Genomic DNA, 21,275 nt, shown 5'->3' on the forward strand with positions numbered 1-21,275 from the left:
GATAAGAAGAAATAAGGCAGAACACAAACATTCAATATAAGACCTTAATTGCACATGAACACTATCGCACAAGATGTTATCTATTACACTGCTGCATTGGAGGTGATCAGGTGGCATTCAGTGCCCTAATAGCAACAGGGTAGAAACTCTTATTCAGTCTATTAGTCTTTGTTTTGAAATTGAGACTTTCTAGAGAGATGTAAAAAAAAATTATAAAATAAAAGATTACAATCAGCAAGTGACATAAGCAAGATATCATTGGTGATAACAAATGTCAATGATACAGCTTCTCTATACTAAGAAAGGGTCTAATTTGTTGGAATTAGTATCACTGCCATAGGGGTGGACTCATGTTAATATTGCAATCAATAAAGTACAAGGTCTGCAAGGCCAATCATAGGTGTGAGAAATTTAAATGGTTCCAGAGGCGTTGCAGCATTAAGTGAAAGAAAGGCTATAGGGGAGTTATAAAACTGAAAAAAGCATTGTTTGTATCCTCATGTACTGTATATGGACTGAAACACAGTTGCTGGACTAACAGTTTATACTAGTAATGGCAATTCTTAATCTATTATCACAGTTGGTTTATTTGTCTCTGTTCCTTAAAATGACTGCCTTGGCCCACTATCAGCTTATCACTCATTGCCCAAGTGAGATAAAAAATTACTACTGCCATTCAAAATAAAACTGGCTCAAATGTACGTGTGGCAAAACCTTATTAAAACTGGAAAAGAAAATCTTAGAAAGCATTAAACTGAAATATACTATATGGCCTTTCATTGTCACATTAAATCACACCTTTAATAAACATGAGTGCATGATGTTTAGCATGTAAATGGCTACATTGGACTCTTCTCACAGTGCATTCAACAGCTGTGACATTCACGGAGTTAGAGCAGGTTTAATTAAGTCTGTGTTTGTGGGTGACAATCTGCCTCTTATTTAACATTCTCGTACTCTAATTCAACTTAAAATCTGGTAGCAGTGAAGACTCAGAAATGTACCTGATGGTCGTGTTCACATACTAAATGTCTCCTAATTTTCCATACTTTTTGAAAATCCTACATATAATTAACATAATATAAAAAACTGAAAAATGCAGAGTTTATGGAATGAATTTTGGAAGTGTCTTATATAATTATTTATTGAAACAATGTTGAAAAATAGGATATGGATTTCATACACCTGTATATCTTGATTTGTTACCATTTTAAAAAAATGTAATATTTTATATTGACTGACAATTTTTTTTTTAATATGCAGGGTTTCTGGTCAAAGTTGTTCACGTGTTACTTCATATTCTTTACTTGGTATTGAATTATCCTACATTCTTTTTCTCTTTACATTTCAACTCTGTTTAAACTGGCAAGTTTTTTAGAGTTAATGTCTTGAATACTCTTTTCCTGGAGAGCATAATTTTGCAGTCTTCTAGTATCTTTTGATTTTGGAGAGTAAACACTGCCAAGGGACTCCAAGGTTAATTATTGATTATTCATTAATCATTTGTTAAATAAGTTTTGCATTTTCAGTCATTTTAATTATTCTAAAATATTTACTTAACATTGTTAACCTGGCAGTGCATATTTATTTGACAGCTATACACATGCTGGTGGAAGGCATGGTGGAGCAGTGGTTAGCCCTGCTGATACACAGCTTCATGGCACTGGGTTCAAATTTACCTTATTATACATTTTGTTTCTCTTTCCTAAATTCCACTTTTGTGAACAGTCAATATAAATTGGTTTACTACTGTATTTTAAGTCATTGTGCGTGCGAGTGTGCATTAGACCTTTTCTATTTTCAGTGATTAGCACTGGTGATCAGCAGGTCCAGTAGATGGGGTACTACTCCTAGCCCGGCCACTGTCTTCTTAATTTTGTAGAGGCTCTCCTGTTTCTTCTATATTCTAAATGTGTGTAAGTTAACTTAGCTTGTTTAATATGATTGATTGGATGTATGAGAGTTTGCCATGCAAAAGACAGGAACAATATATATGGTTGTTTTCTGCTTTGTGTTCAATTTTGTCAGGATAGGCTCTGACACCCCAGTTTCCTGTAGTGGATTAAGCAATTTTTATAAATGTTCAGATATCTAGATGGATATAAGCATAAGAAACATATGCACAAGGAAGCAATTCACCCTCTATAGATAGACAGATAGATGGATACTAGTACATAGAATTTAGTATAGTGCACTAAATGTTATTGATAAAAATGGAGCAAGTAATAAAAGCATTTAAGCACAAAGCAATACCTTATTTAAAAAGATGTGCAACAAAGAATAACATAACATTCTCAAATTAGCTAAATCTAAATCAGTGTTGCAGGGGTCCAGCACCAATCCAGGCAGCCTTGGGTACAAGGCAGGAACCAGACGAGGAAAGGGCATCAGTCCGTAAAGAGGTGTAGTTATTTTAAAGTGGAAATTAAAATAGAAATTGTTCCCAAAGCAGTCTGAATAAAATATTGTTTTCAGTCATATAATAATGGACAATGGGCTCAGTTAAATCAAATTATGATCCAAGCCTGAAACGTAATACGTGGATGATTTACCAGGTAATAAAGTGGGCAGTGATTAAGGCTTTGGACTTCAAACACTGAGGTTGTGGGTTCAAATCCTGCTGCTGACATTATGTGACCCTGAGCAAGTCACTTCACCTGTCTGTGCTCCAATTGGAAAAAGAAATGTAACCAATTGTATCTCAAATGTTGTAAGTTGCTTTTTATAAAGGTGTCAGCCAAATAACAAATGTAACATGGTTTTTAGAAATGTGAGCTTAGTTCTGCTATTTTTAATTGCAACCAGCAGGCAAACAAAAAAAAATTTTGCCAAAGGGAAACAGGCTTGTCTTCATCTTGTTGCTGCTTGCTTTACCTCCTCTAATTTAATCACCAATTCCTACAGCTTACGAAACTATAATTAGTTTGACTTAGTAATGAAAATGTCTCATTCTGGGCCAATATTGATAAAAAATTAAATACTATTACTGGCAAATGCAAGATTCTACTGTATGTCACAAAACAACATGTGCAATGGTCTAGGAATATGTGGAGCATTTTCATGAATTTTCTAAGAAAACAAGTCTGTTACACTTCTGAGTTCACTTTTTCTAAAAGAATAAATATGATCTAATAGATTTGCAGGGAAAAAATAGTAAAAAATGGTGATATTTAAACAAAGATATACTTAATATAAATGAATGAAGAGAAATATGGCACACTTTTTGACAAAAAAATATTAAATGTGTTAAATGTGTACAGTGTAAGATACAAATATTTACAACAAGTCATGAACATTTTACAATATGGTGGTTATTTATTATTATTTGTTATGGTGGTTATTTTAATATACCTCTTATATTAAATAAAATGTGCTCATTCCAGCTTAGAATTCCTTATTAAATTTATGTTTATGTTTTATGTCTTATGTTACATGATGAGAGATGTAAATGTTTGTCATGTGTTTAGTGAGAGTTTCAGGCATTTCTTCATTGTAGAGGACTTAAAAAAAAACTGAAAAGACCCAACTAAGAATTTACACAGAAACGAGTCTTGCCCTGCATGCGGTTGCAATTCTCCTTCAGCCAGACATGATTTGCTGCTGCGGTGTTCATATTTTGAAGCACTGCATAATGTCTTTGCAGATGAGGTATGAGTCAAGTGATTTTAAATAAGCCTGTAAATAGGAACGGCTCATTTTTATTCAGCTCACCTTTTCATGTGTTCCATTTTTTGTCAAACTTTGAAACATATTATACACTGAAAATAGTAGAACCTAATTCTACACATCAAAGAAAAATCACACTAACTGAAATGGTTGTCTGTTCTCAATCAAACTGAGAGTTGCTGCACTAAATATTTTTCAAGAATATAACAGAAAATAATGACAAAATAAATGAAAATCTTTTCAGTAGATATGACCATGAAACAATAGTCCTATAGTATCTGAAAGATTAAATATTGAGCTTGACAAAACTTTTACATTAGTATTTCGTCAGACTAAAACCCTTTGAAGGTTACATTTTAATAACTATGGTAATCTTTCTGACTGGCTGTTACTAAACGTTTTCTATTTATTTTGTTTTCTTCTTGGTGACCTGTGGTCCTGTAGTCCTTCATACTGCTTCCACTTTGATTAAAAACACCAGCCATTTTGGTGTTTTAAAGCTAGTGATGAAAAACATTACATTAGGCGCTGTCACAGAATCTTCCGTAACTACTTAGCAGGTTGACATCGGAGAGCTGGGATGACCTTTGTATATGGTTAAATTCACTGCCCTGATTTTCAAGTCATTCTTTGACCTATGACCTGCAGATAGAGACAGTGTTGATTCAGCAACAATCAAGTTATAAATGACTTGCCTTAAGAAAAACATTACTGCTCAATATTGCTTTGTATTTATTGATTTTGCTCTTTAAGGAAATCAACAGGCCAAAAGAATGAAAAGAAAAATCATTACACACCATAACAGAGGCAACAGAATCCTCCACTGTGGTGAACAGCATTTGGGCCTGCAGGCTTTTTTTTGGTGAAAATAACTAATTTGATAACAAGTAACAAGCAGTCTTTCTGACTCAAGTTATTGGCAAGTGTGCCCTAATATTCACCCTGCTTTCAAAGTGAATGAGATCTCTTCTACAAGCCATTGTAGCCAAAATGTTCACCATCTTGCTGTAACATGACAACAACAGTGGCAAGAACAGGTCATTGAGCCCAACAAGCTGCCCATTCAGTTTACCTGGAATTTGCAAAATTACAAAAATCTGAGATTTAAAGGCCCCTAAGGTCCTGCTCCAAACCACATTACTGTGTAATTTATTTCATGTGTCTATCTTTCTTTGCGTAAAGAAAAACATTTATGTGAAATCTGCCCTTAACCAGTTTCCAACCATGTGGCAAGTTGTTGTTGAAATTCTTCATAAATTCTGCTCAGTATTTTCAAATGTAACATTAAACAGTGTGGGTTGTTAATTAATTAATTATCATAAAAATCACAGTTACTGTACTGTTTGCAAAATTGCTTGCTTCCAGTATAAACTGCATTGATCATTTTCCAAATTAAATATAAACATTCCAAGGGTTATATAGTTTACAGAAAATAAACAGTAAGGCATAGATAGGCAATAGGCAATTTTGCGGTGGAGTGGTGGCTCTGAGGCTAAGGATCTGTGCTGGTATCCCTGTCACTGCCAAAAGAGATCCTACTCTGCTGGGCCCTTGAGCAAGACCCTTAACCTGTAATTGCTCCAGGGGCGCTGTACAATGGCTGAGCCTGCACTCTGACCCCAAGGGGTATGCAAAAACTAACAAATTCTTAATACAAGAAATTGTATAAGGCAAAACAAAGAACAAAAAAATAAAATAGATCATACAGAATATACCAGATTTATTAGTCATACCAGTACCGAAAAGAGGAATAAAATTAATATAATTTCATATATATCATGACATGAGACAAAATCATACATTTAGCTAAAGGTATTACTTACAGATCCCACAGTATAAGGGAATGGGCCTTGGCTCTCTTCCTCAATCGTTATGGAATCAATAATCCATGTCCTTCTCAGGCGACTTAAAGACTGTAAAGAGGATTCCTACAAAGAAAGTTCAGTTAGTAAATAAATGCTCAATTAAGTATTTTTCTTATCCAGTGTGTATCAGATTTCTCTTTTACATTGTTCATGTATAAGCAAAAAGCTAGCATATAACTCTTCCTCATTTTATTTTCAGTTCTTATGCATAATTCAAAAAAGGACACAGCGCTGTGTAAACATCACTTTAAAGAGTGACTCTACTGTACCTGATTCATTCCACTCTATTGAAGAGCATGGAGAAGTCTTTGACTACTGTGCCTGTGTCTGAGACTTTTCTTATAATACTGTATGTGAAAAATGAATAAGCTGCGCAAATCTCATGCAAAAACAAAATCATACTTTTTGCATTTCCCATTAAAATAATATATTTTATACTTTACTTTTACTACATATACTTAAAGATGAAATGACATAAGTGTCTCAATGCTTACTGTACTGACAAAGAAAGACAGCATTAATTTGTACCAAATTTAGCAGCTGAATTACACAGGTCATAGACATGAAAACAATTATTATCCACATTATTAATTTTTATTAAAGAAATTATTAATTATATGATTATTTACATAGTATATTTCTAGAGAATATGTAAATTATACAATTACTATTATTATTGAAAAAACTGACCATTCAGCTTGAATATCAGAGACCTAAGCCAACTACTGAATAAGCTTGCACATCTGAAACTCAGTTGTGCCTCCTCACGTCACAGGACTTTAGCTGCAATCTGAGCATTTGCAGAAGTCACATTATTGAGTTTATACTGATAATTGAACCACTTACACTATTTAACTTTTCTTATTTCTGTTCTACGACAGAGAATGAAGTTATATGTCATAATGTTTAGTTAGGGTCACACCTTCTACTGGACAGAGTTTTTCTGCTAAAAGGGTTATGTTGGTTCAGGCAATTTGTTTTCTGCTTTCTTGAGTTATAGTAATTTCCTAATCTCTCATGTTCATTCACAGGCTGTGACTGTACAGTAGCTATTGAACATCTGTATGTTGAAAGTTTGTACAGAGGTTACACTAAAGCTGTCTCTCCTACCCTAATTGCCACTGAAGTGTTCTGAAACCAGCACTGAAATGGGTGTGCATATGAGTGGCTCAGAGGGATTTGATGGGATTTGCTATTTACAGTTTCAGTACACTCATCATTGTTTGGGGTTTGGTGAGAACATTGTTTTTACTCTCTCTTTAGCTTAGCAGCAGTGATGTTAAGTTAAAAGTGAACAAAACAATTTGAACCAAATTCAGCTAGTACCGTATCAGTTTCATGCCTGAAATTTTACATCATCCTGCAGAATGAGAGATGCTCATAGCATGATTAACATAAGCAGGAGGTACTATTGAGTTTGAACATGTGGAGTGGGCGCCATCTTATTCATCTCCACTGTTTATACTTCATTATTTTTAGGGTAATGATATTTAGTTTTTTAGATACTGTCTTGCTTAGGTTCTTTGTTAAAAAAATAAGAACCAACATACTTGCAAATATGTAATCATTCTGAACCTTTACTTAGTGAAGAACATTACTGAATATACAGTAAGAATAAACCGAATATATAACTGAAATTAAAAGGAATTTTACATAGTAGAAGAAAATCATTTAATAAGAATAATCTCTTATTGTATGTGTTTTGCACTTTGTAAAGTAATGTCAATTAAAATATTGTACAGTAAAGCAACAAAACAGAATATTTTGTTCTTATACACGTGTCACCTGTGGAGGTCAAAAGAAGGATATTTAGAAACTATCAAAAATGGACATTGTATTAAAATGTATGCTTAGTTTAGGCTCAGCTGAATTCAATTTCAATTGTATTGTGCTTCTCACTGAGCTCTAGTGCAACTTCACTGATAGAACGCAATAGCAGAAATATATAAAGTGATTAAATATTTATATAAATTAAATATATATATATGCAAATATTTAAATGCACAGTAGATAATTGATAATCATTATTAACATATTTCAAAATAATGGGTGAAGAGGGTGAATATTACAGTGGAAAGTGAGCTACAGTATGAGATTAAATTTAAGGACAATAAAGTATACCAAGGGTCTCTCAAGTGAAGCAGTATCTTACTTGTGGAGCAAAATATTCTGTGATTCATTCACATAAATTTTAAACAAGGATGGACTCTATGAAGTAAGAGGCACTTCAAATGTGTGTCATGAGGTGAGATAACTGGATCATACCTCATAAGAAAATGTAGTGTGGAATGCTTTAGATGGGTATTCTAGACAGAAAAAAGAGTACTAGGCAACACAGGAAGCAGAAAGAAAGAAAGAAAGAAAGAAAGAAAGAAAGAAAGAAAGAAAGAAAGAAAGAAAGAAAGAAAGAAAGAAAGAAAGAAAGAAAGAAAGAAAGAAAGAAAAGCAATTTGTACCCTATATGTAGAAGTAACACAGGCAAACACAAAAATCTTACATAAACATAATTCCTCAATACTTAAGTGATTTTTGCAATACAGCCAGTCAAACTTATTAAACAAAAATTAAATAAACTTAAAGAACAAACACAAAAGAAGTAGATCAGATTATGTGTCCATAATCTCTTGTTTCCTGCTGTGGTTAAGGCCACAATTCCATCACCTGACAAATTAAAAAGTAGTTCGAGAAAGCATTTCCTTCATATTTTATTAATAGGCTGACATCCAAGTTCAAGCCCTTCCAAGGAACTGTTGATTCTTTTTTATAATACACACCCTTAGTTGCAATATTACTCAGCTACCCTTTATTAGTATTATTGCAGGTCAAACAATTGGCATATAGCCACATAGGCATATTATGTGAATGTCAAACACAAAATAAACATGTCAAAAAATCATAATAAATTGCATGCAATTTATTTCCACATTTAGTAATTCTTTAGCACCCTGGCAACACTCTCAGAGGTGTTACAGTGTTATGAAAGCACCTTAGGTTAACATCCACCTATTGAATAAACACACACAAACAAGTACAGAACACTACAGAGGTAGGTTTACAAAGACGGATAATGGGTAGACTCCTTGCACTAGCATCTCCATTTAATAATTCCTCTGTCATTTCACATCCTTTACTGATTATTTATTATATAAAGCCACTTACAATCCCAATGACGTGACTCTATGTATATTCTCTATTGGGGTGATGGCAGATCAACAGACCCAGATATGATGACAGCAGAGACTGAACAAGTAACCTTACATTTTTCAGTTTAGCTGTTATCACTCCAAATAATAAAAGACTGGTAGAATGTATTAATAATTTAACTTGTGCTAAGATTGCACAGTAAGTGGATAGTCAACAGTAACATTTTTGCCAGTTATTTTAAAATTACACAAGCAGTTTCAAATAATTCAAAAAAATATTTAGGTTGGTTATGTGGAAAGTATTCATACAACTTTGATAAGCAAGTCAAACATCTTATTTTTTTGAAGAATTGTTGCCGTCCATCTTTTTTCCAGCCTTTCATTTTCCAAACCCATGCTGTTCCTTCGGTATTTTCACAATAAACAGTCATGTAGTTAGGTCATTTGGCAACAGGAAACTGGCGCAGTGTAATTGAATGAAGATACAGTACAGTATGTGTGTGTTTGTGTTCTACAACAACAACAACAACATTTGTTTATATATCACACTTTCATACAAAGAATGTAGCTCAAAGTGTTGTATAAGATACCAACGAGCTGCTTCCTCATAAGCAGTGTTGTGCGGTTTGAACTGACAACTGTGTCGATTAAATTCTTTACTTAGTGTCTCCACCAAATAAAACTTGCAGGCTAAGCGCTACCATATACTGTATGTGAAGTTTTGCATCTGTCAGAAATCGTTACCATTAGGAGTATATGATGAAAGCAAAGAGGAAAGGCAAAAGAGGAAGGCCATTACTTATTTGCTAACTGAAATTTATTCTCTTATTTTTTGAGTATTAATATATACAAAAATGTTGTACCATTTTGAGTTCTTAGTTTCATTTGTTCTCTTTTAAATTCAGCAATAATAATAAACATTTTGATTTGTTTTAATAAATAGATTCAAGTAATTCATTTTTTGCAGTGAGCTGAATTGCTCATTTTTAGCAATCTTTCTGCCTCCTCTAATGTAAAGCAGGGCTACTGATTCAAAGCAACAACCAAATAACTTAAGCTGAGTAACATCACTGAAGAAAACAAATGCTACGAATCATTGAAAGAAATATGCAGTTACCATTTTTAAATATAGTGATTCTGGTCCAAGGCTATATTGATCACAGGTTCATTAGCCCTTACTGTTAAAATGTCCTAAATAACTGACACATTTTAATTTAGGTTTAGCAGATATAGTTAATATGTAGCTTTTCTTCATAACACAAGTATTGCAAAAAGTAATTTTAAGATAGACAGAGTAAAATATACAGTAGACACTTTTACATGAAAGGGGGAAAGCATGTACACAACATTATAATAACTGCATCATATTCAAATTGGTCAAAGACATTCAAAAATAAACTCTGAACTTAGCAATGATGTTTAAGCAGGTAGCATTAAAAGTTATTTGAAAGGGTTGAAATATATTTTGACTGATGGTGACTCAACTGGTTCTGCCTATTTGATAATCAGAACTTGAATAAAACGTGTAAATAGGCCTCTGCTTAATTACCTCAAACAGATGGTTAGTGTAATTTTGATTTTGTCTTCTGTCAAACACTAACACTAAGTGTAAAGGCTGATTTATACTTGTGCGTCAAGCCAACCCTGTAGGCTATGATTTTGAAAGTAGCTTTTCCTTCTGCATCATCGCAACACACTGCAGGCACATGCATTAATGCTGGGCAAACTATTTGTCCCTCACAGTTTTTCACTTTTCATACATTTGCCAATGTTTACTGATATTTTGTGCCACAAATTTTCCACTATCAGTCTTTATAGTACTATGATGGGGTATCGTACAAATGTGTATATGTTAGGTCAGCAAGTCTTTTCTTGATCTGTTCCAGGTTTACTTCTGAATAGCAGAAACAAAAGGAAATGTGTTTCACAAAACATGTAATTTCCAAACTGGCCAATCACAGTCAAGGGGCTCAATGTAGGGACTGCGTTGATGCAATATTTTTGAGGAGGTGTTCATCTGGCTATGCTGTACCTACAGGGGCTACTGTGTACTTATAGAGTAGACTCGACACAGAAGTATAAAAAAGCTTTAATTGTTGTGATTGCAGGTTTGTTTCCATTCAGTTCCAATTTAGTTAAGCCACTTTATGCATTAAAGGTTCCAATAAATGCAGCCATTATTTCCTGAGGATGAGACACTTACATAAATATAAAAGTAACTCTTTATTCATCAAATTTTACTTGCAGTTTTATCAAATAAATCATCTTAAATCAGTAAATAACTCAAATAGAAGTTGTACTTTTGAGAAAAGCAAAGTTTGTTCTACTGGGTCAGTAAAGTAGAAAAAGGTCCCATGGGAGCTGCCAAAGGTATAAATAGCAGGATCAAAACTTGCTGACACTACAGTTCCAACAAATAGTTTGTCAAATTCTGCTTTAGGACAAACAAATAGCTCTTATGAATGTTGGTTTTGACTTACTGGGATTCATTTTTGCATGTTTCTCCATGAATGCTGGTTTTGACTTACTGGGATTCATTTTTGCATGTTTCTCCACTAGTAATGTTTTTGGGGTTACTGTTTTTCCTTAATGTTATAACAATGACTATTACTCTACGCCATTTAGTAAAGAGTTCTTCTTCTTGGTTGACACTATTTAATGATCGTTTTGTAAGGCTGCAGTCATATTATTTTCTTCTATGATGCGAGTCGTTATTTACATGATCACAGGGGTCACAATGTGTGCTAGCATTGCATGATTATTATATGAGATGGTGGGGTGTTTAGATAAGTATCAAAGCTTTTGGACACTCAGAATATTTCACGTTAATTATTAGGTAGGGTTTCATACATTTAGTTTGGTTTTAAGCTTTGCCTGTCCTTTTTAATAATTTCCAGTTGCTCCATTGCACTCTTTTTCATCTTCTGATTATTTTTTAGTTTCAGTTTTCTCCAAGTAAGCACCAAGCTTTGTAAGACATTTTTAATAGTTTTGTCAGTTTATGACAAACATTTTAACTGTCTTTAACAATGCTGTTAAAACTAAAGACTAATCTTACTCTGGGATTTTAAAACCAAACATTTATTTCCCTGCTGAAATTTAAGAATTGATTAAAATTTTCAGATGTGGTGTCTAATGTTAAGGTGTTTATTGAGATACCTTTACTTCACGTAAATGCCTTTTATTATATAGATATCTGTGAAAATGTTTCTAGAGTATTACTAAGGGCAGGTACAATATGTGGGAATTTCCAGTTGAGGACACATTTTTCACAAAACTCTACTCATGAAAAAGTTCCAAAAGAAATGATCACATATTGAACACTTAAAATTAATGCAGCATGTCACAAATTGGCTAAAACTTTCTCTAATACAATATTTGCCAAATGTCTGAAAGCATTTCCCCGAAAGTCCTCACCGTCTGGTATACTCATGCCCCTTTTGCAGATTAAGGCCTTTTGATGGCCCCATACTCCTCCATGTCCCTCAAGGTTTCATGGCCTGGTGCACTCTTTACATTGGCTCAGCTCAGCCTGTGCAGTATAATTTTTAAAGAAGTGATTCATATAGGACTATTTCAAACTGCCCCTTCATGCTGTGAATTTTAACGAAGCACATTTCCTGACAGAGCTTTCAATTAGTAAAACTTGAAGAGTAATTTTTTGGAGGACCTGTTAACTGTTGGAGAGGGTTGTTTGTCTTTTTTTGTTAATAACAGTCCATCATCAACACCCTTGTGTAAGAGCTTTGTTTACTCTCTGAGAACTAAAAAATTGCCACCCTTGTCGATAAATGTGTGCCACTTGAAGTACAATGTTCTCAGACTGGATGATCCTCAAAGAAATCAGGGAATAAAATATATTTTTTGAGCTTCTTTGCAAGTATATTAAAGGTCCCATTACACATGATTTAATGAGCATAATCATGTGTGAAGGTACATTAATTTTGCCATCAAAATAATACGAATACAGAAAAATCAAACAAAAAAGGAAATGAGTGCAGTAAAAGCCTAAGAGTTTTGTTTTGTACTTGGTTAATGATATTTAAACACAAATGTCTGACTTTTTAATGGTAATAGAGTGAAAAGGTCCTTAGCCAACAAGAGCTCACCTAGTCCAGTAACAGACTATTGCCTGACTGGTGTAAGGCCCAGCTGCAGTGGATGCCATGCTTATATATTAATATATATACTAGGGGGCTCCGCCAGCCACTTGCTTCACTCGCCCACCCCTGGGTTTGTTTTACCGGATATACAATTTAAAGAGATTGTTATTTTCATGGGAATTGTTGAATATGCATTATTTTCACTTTTACTTTAAAACTTTTGTAAAAACAATACTTGTCCTTTACTTCCGGCCCCGGTCGTGGTTACAACTCTTTCTTGTAGGACATATAACGCTGCTCGCGTTGTGAAGTGGGTTGGCTGAACGCACGCTAAAGGGATGTCATTGAATCATGTTGTCTTGCTGCTGCTGCTGCTGTCGAGCTCCTTTTTCTGCTTGTTGCGCTGTGCGTCGATCATTCAAAAGCCTGTACAGTAGCTGTCCTTTGCCACTTCGCGTCTGTGCTGCTTGTGTTCTGAACGCACGCTAAGGAGAAGTGGTCGGATCATCTGCTGGCTTGCTGCTGCTGCTTCTGGCCAACTGCGTGTTCTGCTTTTCGCTTGTCGTTGTTTTAAGAGCTGTGAGCACATGAAGCGTGTCTGCCAAAAGCATTCCAACAACTGCTAGGTTAGATGTCTGTGAACTTGTTTTAAATGTTGTCTCACTGCCTTGTCTCGCGAGATGTCAAATTGTCTTCCGAGAAGATCACGTCTCATCTCCCTTGTCTTCCTCCCAAGATATTTTTTTATAATAGAGAGATAAATATACAGTATATATATCATTCCCAGCCATGTGAATTTTTTTTAAATGCTAAGACCCCCTCACTGTTAACAGTCCATTAGCAACCTCAGTAATTATACTCATTTGTAAAGAACACATCTTATTGTTTAAGCCTTACACATCTTACAGAAAAGATTTGTTTCGTGATTTGAATCTAACTTTGCGTGAAACACTTGTTAAACACAGCTGCACAATGTCACAATACATAGGTTTAATGATATTTTAAAAAGTGACAAAATTAATGCATATCATTTTCAAAGATACTACTTGATTTAACCATTACAGTGGTGAAGCCCAATCCTGTCCCAGCAGCCAGTGTTGCAAGGCAGAAATCAGCTTTGATAGGGGCACCAATGTGTCGAATGACCCACTCACACACATCTACAGTGACACAGAGCCAGCTTATCACCAGTTAACCTAACACACACATCATTGTAGATGTAGGAGGAAACAGAAGAACCCGGACAAAAATACATGCAGACATAAGAAGGAGGTGCAAATGCCACACAGACAACAACCGGTGCGGGACTCGGAACAATGCATAATCACCCTAACTGGATAACTTAACATTTTTAAAACTCATCTGATATGCAAAATTGTTAACCTTATTAAAGAAATTTTTTAATAAACCAAAGTCAACACAAATTGTACAGATATAATAAACTAAAATAAGCGTTAATCTTACTTACAAATATAAACTTGGGTGGCATCTACCAATTAAAGTAAGTCTTTCTGCACACCAAAACCTGGGACTTTTTTTTGCAAATTTGCTCATTATCTGCATTACTGTGTTGTCTTTTGCATTACCAAATCGTTGTTTTTATTGCTGCTTAATTCTCATGAACTTTCTTATCACTCATTAGACAGTGATCCTTCTAAACTTTCCAGTAAGATCAGTAGTAACTTACAGTTTTAAAAGTAAACACTGATAACGTTCTTTCAATGAGCTGATAACAAAGCAATCTGATGTCTTTACTGTATGTACACACATACACAATACTTTCTAGTTATTTATGTGTGATCTCAAAGGTCATTTCATGCTACTAATGTTTCACATTTTCTCTGTAAGGCTTTAAGGGGTATCATGTAACTTTTTACTCAAGAACATAATTTTTACATTAGAGATATTCCCTGCAGCACAAAGCCCTCATCTAATTTAATTAGGATTATCTGTACAGTCATCAAACCTGTATACTTAAAAAAGGTTATTTTATATTGATATGAAATCCATGAGCATAACCTGTGGATTTAAAAAATGTGATTTATTTATGTTTAAACAATGCTCCCAAATAAAAATCCTGCAAACACTTTTATATTTAATTAGCACAGCTGTTTCTTACAGGGACACTATTTCACAGACTGACAGGCACTGGTACCAGCAACAAGATATTACTCGGAATTACATTCTTGGCAATGTTTATATATATTAGATTTTTCTTCCTAAAGATTTAAACATATTTATGTTTCAGAATATTGAGTCTGTAAGAATTACGTACAAACACTCTGAAATCAATTTGGCTTTTTGTGTCTGGCACTTCCCGACTCTCCGATATGAGAAAAACCCCACATATGATATAACATTCAATGTGTCTTGTTGTCTAGTTACGCAAAATGTCAAACTTTTTCAGGTTCCCCCTTTTATGGCTTTTTAAACCTGAAAAAAACCCCTAATTTTCAGGCCAGTTTTGGTCCATATTTCATGCAGGAAATTTCACCCTTATGAGAAAATGTAAATCAATAGGTGTCTTCAGCAAAAATGATCAGAAGCACTTTAAGTTGTTCATGACACCAGGGTTACCCGCCAATGGGACAAGAGGGTCAAAGTTACTCCTTTTCACAAACCTTTTAAATAATTGGGAGTAAGTAATATTAGCATGTGGAGTTTCATTTTATGCTATTTTGAGGTTGCTAATCATTAATGTATTAATATTTTTGATATTTTAGTCTTTTCAGACAGTAAAAAATTACACATTCTAAACATAAGCATGTGGGGTATTGTTTTAGAATATTTCAATGTCAGGACTTAAATTAACTGATTTTTATTAGGAACATGACATAAAGAGCCGTGTGCAAACTACAATGCAAAGGGCTTCAGTACGATGCAAGACATATTCTCATGTTTCCATTTGTGTGAAAATCTCATATTATAATAAGAAAGAAGATTGAGAAACTGAAGAAACAGCCTGCAGGGCCAGCAAGTTGAAGCCATGAGACACAAAGTATTACTTTACAAAAAGAATAATATACATCTTTGTAATCAATCCTTATTTCTCTTCACACATAACATAAATAACCTGAATACTGAAATTTGTCAGTCAATGCATATAGTTCACAATAATCTAATAATTGTTTTTATATTTGATTTGTCTCAATGGTTATCACAAAAGTCACTATATAAAATGGTTTCAAAAAGGTTAAACTACACTTTTAAAAATAAAAGTGCCAGTGGTTCTTCAGAGTGATGTCATATTGGAACCATTTTTGGTTTCCAAAACAGCCATCCACATGAAGGTTCCAGAAAGAACATTTATTTATTTCCGTAACAAGCTCCATACAGTAAATAACCATTAACAGATATTAACAGATTTGTGAAATACTAATGGGTTATGGTTTTAAAATGACCCTTGTTGCATACACAGAGTAACACTGGCTATGTTCAGGTTTTATTTATCTGCTACTGTAATATTAAAGACTTTTTCTACATATCTGGAAGTTTTTCAAAGCACAAAAAACCAACTCCATATGCAAAGAACCCTTCCCAGAATGAAATAGTGCTTTGTCAAGCAAAAGAACCACACATTCCAGAAGAAGCATAAAGTGCCATTAAAGAACCAGGATTTTTAAGAGCGAGATAAAATAATAACTGCTTTTGACTTGCTACACCAAATATATATCTATTGTCAGATGTTTTGTTAGCTGCGCTGTGATGCAGGCGTCCAATCAAAGCATATCATTATGCCCATAATGTCCATAACTGTTTGCCTTTTTCTAGTCGTAAGACTACACGCCTCTAAGTATTTTGTATATAATAAAAAAACGATGTAGTGAGGCATAAAAAAACATTCAGCACTTTTTCAAAATGAATTAATTTAAGAAAGCAAATTACGAGCATACGAATAAATATTCTTTGGAATTCTATAAAATATCTTGAAATAAGCGGATGATCATATCAAGAAATATATTTTACCTTTACATAAAAATGTAAATGAATGCATATTCCTTTAATATTTTACGATGATAAAAGTTTGTTACAGGCATGTTTAATTTGCAACGAGTTTACGATCGCCCAGCGCACCGTCTTCATGCGAACTCTAAGAGATTAAGAGTGAAGCTACGAGTTTACCTTTTCATTTGTCTGATTTTACATTACATTTTTACATCCATTCAACGACTTAGCTTCCCCACTTAAAGGTAACGAAAGGTAACGTTACTTGGGTTACTTTTTTGGATATACTGAATTCCACCTCTCCGCACTAGCGAAATCCAATTCACTGCCTTGAGGAGTCCATTCCGGAGCAACGGTAACGGAACATAAGAGAAACGGAATGGCGCCCTCTTAGCAGAATAATCGTATTTCCAATCAAAAATATAAATCTAAAAACGGGTTCGTTAATTTCTGATGCTATTTTGAATGATCGGTAATCTATCTTTCGCCTAGCACTTCCACAAAAAAGAGTATTTAAGTGAACGACTGTATAGGGCTGCAATAGACGCGATCCCACTTATATATTTGTATACTTTGAATGTAACGACAGTTTCGGACTCGCTCACATTTAATGTAAGACTTTAATTGCAATAATGGTTTACGAATTATCCGAAAATGCATTCAAATAGTTATTTAATTTGCGTTTCTTTTTAAATTTATGTTCCTGCGTTCTTTTTTAACTTTCTGATTATATTTTTTAATTTAACTATGAAGTAATTTGTTGTATGAGTTCGACATGATTGTATGGAATATTATTTTCTTAAAATAAAATGAATTTTAAAAAGTAGTAAGGTATATTTTTCAACTAGTAGTACTATATTTAGCTCTTCAGTCAATCCAGTATCAACTCCCACTATAGCAGAGTGCTCCAGTCGAAGCGGAGGAGCGATTGCCAGTTGTGCTCCTCGTGTTAACACCGCGCCACAAACAATCTACTTTTTTTGTTCTGTAGCTGCCTATTTAAGTACTATAGACATTAATGTGGTTCTGGAAACAAATAACCAGGCAGCAGCCCATCGCAATTTATGCTCTCTCGTCGCCTAACTAATGCAACAATTAATAATTTATATTCAATTTGCTCAGACAAAGGTATGTGTACAGGATCGCAAAGGCAGTCGACTTACCACATAAATCAGAAGCGTAAGGAGGACGAGGCTCTTCATGTCTACTCCCGGTGTGCAGAGTGCCGTACAGGTGTGATTCACTTCGCTCGAAATGGAGAGCAGATCGCGGCGCTCAACTCTATATATAAACTTTTAATTATGAACTTGTAAGACAGGTTTGCCGGAATGACCGATCCTCTTCCACGGAGTTACCTGTACCAGGAAATGCTAGGCGTGCATGTTAAAGAGGCGGGGGGTGGATGAACAATATTTCATTTTCATTTCATAGAGTAAGGGTGCAGCTGAAACCTGTCAACAACAGTCCCAAATGTTTCGGAGTTGCCCTTGAGCAAAAAAAGAAATCTCCGCAAGCACTTCACGCAGGGAGGAATGTAACACCAATAACCGAAAAACCAACATAACAGAGCCCCATTACATTCTCTGAAATGAGATCTGTTCTAAAAGCAGTTGGGTTTAACATGTGACGTTTTGTTTCTGTGTAAACAGCAGAGTTTAAAGTAGCTTACACATCGGCCATCAGGTACTTAACACTGACCTCGTGTTGAAATGCAATGAGTAGGTGGAAAATGCTTGGAGGTCGAATGTCCATGGAGGTCAAGCCTCAAGGACACCTTAGACCCAAACCCACCCCCCCATTCTTTGGATGAAGTGAACTGATACTCTAGGCAGCTCATCTTCTTTTAGTCAGACTTTGCTTTTTTATTAAAAGCGCTGATTCTTTATAACTGCTGTGCACCACCTCCCCCACTCAAAAGACTTGAACTGTCAAGTTTTATGTTCCTATAAAAAGACATACAAAATGCTGTCATAAAGTATCTGCACACACAGGCACAAAGGGAGAATAGGTATGTTTTCTGGAAGATATGTGCAAATTTTTATTTCCCACGCCTTGCTAATTTTACATTTTTAGGAAATGTATTATATTGGTGGACTGGCAGATTAGGCGTTCAAGTGCAATAAGAGAGTGAGTGGAATCAACCAGGGTCAGAAGGCACAAAATAAATCCGGAAAAAATTGTAGTCTTTAAATAGAATGGGGTCAGAACATCAAAAGAGAGAGAGTTGTTGGGAGCATGCACTGATACCCACCACGTGATGAACCACTCAGGATGTCAAATTAGGACCCGAGCGCAGCTGTGCAACGGGTGACACCTCAGCACCACACTAGTTCAAATGGAATGGAACAGTGGAGTTTTTTTTATAGTGGCTGGAGTGCCTGCAAGTTGTAGGACCTGCTTGCAATTCTGGATGCAGGGTAACATTATACATAATAAGATATAAAATGATTTTGGCAGAAAAAAAAGATAAACAATGAAAAAAAAAGTAGACAAAAACTACTTTAAGATTTCTTACACTACCGACCCTTAATTGGATTAGGTGACGGAGAATGTTATTTGACATTAGTTCTGCCTTTCTGCTTCTTCTCCTTACTTCTTTTCAGGTGTGGATACTTTGAACTTTTTAGCGTATTTCTGTTCCCCCAGCTTCTTCTGGGTATTCTCTCATTGTATATATGAAAGTTCTTTATGACATACAGTATTACAAAGACTGTCATGCATGTACTGCACATCTCTTCCTCTTTTAAACTATAAATCTTTGTGTATTTTTTTTTCCTTCTTTATTTTGTTTTCTGTCTGAATCGGGTAAAAACAGAGTATTAGGTGGTTTCTTTGCAGAACTCTGGCAGAAGTACTAAGTTCAGTCTTCTTCATTTTGAAAGGTGCTTTGTTTGGGCATACAGAATGAATCTTACAATTTTAACATAAGTAGCATTCCTTCTTCAGATATAAACACACTGCTGTTTTTCCTTACAGTATTTGTTTGAGTAGGCAACACAGTGTTGTAGTAATTTGTTCCACATCCTCATGGCTCCCGGGTTCTAATCCTGGCCTGGTCATTATCTGTGCTGAGTTAGCACATTCCTCCCATTTCACATGTGTTTTACTCTAGTTTTCCTCTCTGTATGTTTTAGGCTACTTGTTAGGCTACATGGTGACGATACATTCACCTTAATATGAGTATGGGTGTGCACATAAATGAGGGACTGAATCTTTATTCAAAATTTGTGGTGGCACCCATGACCCTTAACTGGATTAAGTAGGACAGAAAATGAACAGAAGGAATTTAAGAAGCTGCTTTTCTTATCCTCTTGTTATACTGCATTCTTCTTGAAATAATGTTTTGTTTTTCTTGGTATATGCATGATGAAAGTTCAAGATTTTGTTGTCTTCTCTTTGGAACATTGATTCAATACCCAGGTGAGGTTCTAATCCAAAAAGAAGAAAAAATAGACAATAGTTTGTAGAGTGACGCACTGCTAAAATTTATAAGCATAGACAGCCCTTCCAGTTTGGTTGCTGTGTCTTATTTAATTACCAGAGCATATACTAGACTGGACCACAGTCATTCTGGGACATCAGTGGCCAAAGAGTGGGTGAAAAGGTGCTACTGGGACAAATGAACACAACACAGAAGGCTGCAGCTGCCAAAAAGAAGATAAGGTAGCACACAAGATCAAAACAGCCTTTGATGCACAGATTGAACAGCCAGGTGAGACAAAATAACCAAAAAATAACCTGGACAAACTGGTGAGGAAGGCAGGCTCTATTGTAGGCACGGAGCTGGACTGAGCAGGCTCCTGTCAATAATGGAGAATCCACTGCATCCACTAAACAGTGTCATCTCCAGACAGAGGAGCAGCTTCAGCGACAGACTGCTGTCAATGTCCTGCTCCACTGACAGACTGAGGAGATCGTTCCTCCCCCACACTATGCGACTCTTCAGTTCCACCCGGGGGAGTAAATGTTAAAATTATACAAAGTTTTTGTCTGTCTGTATACCTGCATTGTTATCACTCTTTAATTTAATATTGTTCTTTATCAGTATGCTGCTGCTGGAGTATGTGAATTTCCCCTTGGGATTAATAAAGTATCTATCTATCTATCTATCTATCTATCTATCTATCTATCTATCTATCTATCTATCTATCTATCTATCTATCTATCTATCTATCTATCTATCTATCTATCTATCTATCAAAAACAAAACAATAAAACTCTTTTTATACAGCCTTTTTCAATCAAGGGTTGAAATCTCATCACTGATTTAAAAAAAATGATAATCAAAAGACACTTGCCTTAAGACACCAAATAATTGTCTTCTTTCTCTTTCTGTTCCCAAACCTTAAACAAAAGGTGTTTTTTGTTTTTTTTTATTCTTTGCCAAAAACCAAATGTTAAAAAAATTATTTTTCCTTTTAAAAAACACATTTTTTTTATTGAACATATAGCAGCCTTGAGCAAAAGCAAAATGACCGTGCTTGCATTTACCCGAAATGACCCCCTTTATATCACATGACAATGTAAAAGTGATACATGAATTCATGCCCACC

General features: G+C 34.8%; 2 protein-coding genes across 2 annotated transcripts in view; both read right to left on the reverse strand.

Annotated features, from left to right (window-relative positions):
• LOC114659359 (cadherin-like protein 26) overlaps positions 1-18,122 on the reverse strand; it is a 67,906-nt gene extending 49,784 nt beyond the window's left edge. The window contains exons 1-2 of the mRNA XM_028811802.2: positions 17,886-18,122; positions 5,490-5,594 (exon numbers count right to left, since the gene is read on the reverse strand). Of these exons, the coding sequence (XP_028667635.2) occupies positions 5,490-5,594; positions 17,886-17,924 (144 nt within the window). The 5' untranslated portion in view covers positions 17,925-18,122. The remainder of the gene's footprint in view (positions 1-5,489; positions 5,595-17,885) is intronic.
• Positions 1-21,275, reverse strand: part of LOC114659356 (proteasome subunit alpha type-7-like) — a 592,565-nt gene that overhangs the window by 371,436 nt on the left and 199,854 nt on the right. The gene's annotated exons all lie outside the window — the stretch shown is intronic.

The sequence above is a fragment of the Erpetoichthys calabaricus genome, chromosome 10 (genome assembly GCF_900747795.2).
Source record: "Erpetoichthys calabaricus chromosome 10, fErpCal1.3, whole genome shotgun sequence".
NCBI classification, from domain to species: Eukaryota; Metazoa; Chordata; class Cladistia; order Polypteriformes; family Polypteridae; genus Erpetoichthys; species Erpetoichthys calabaricus.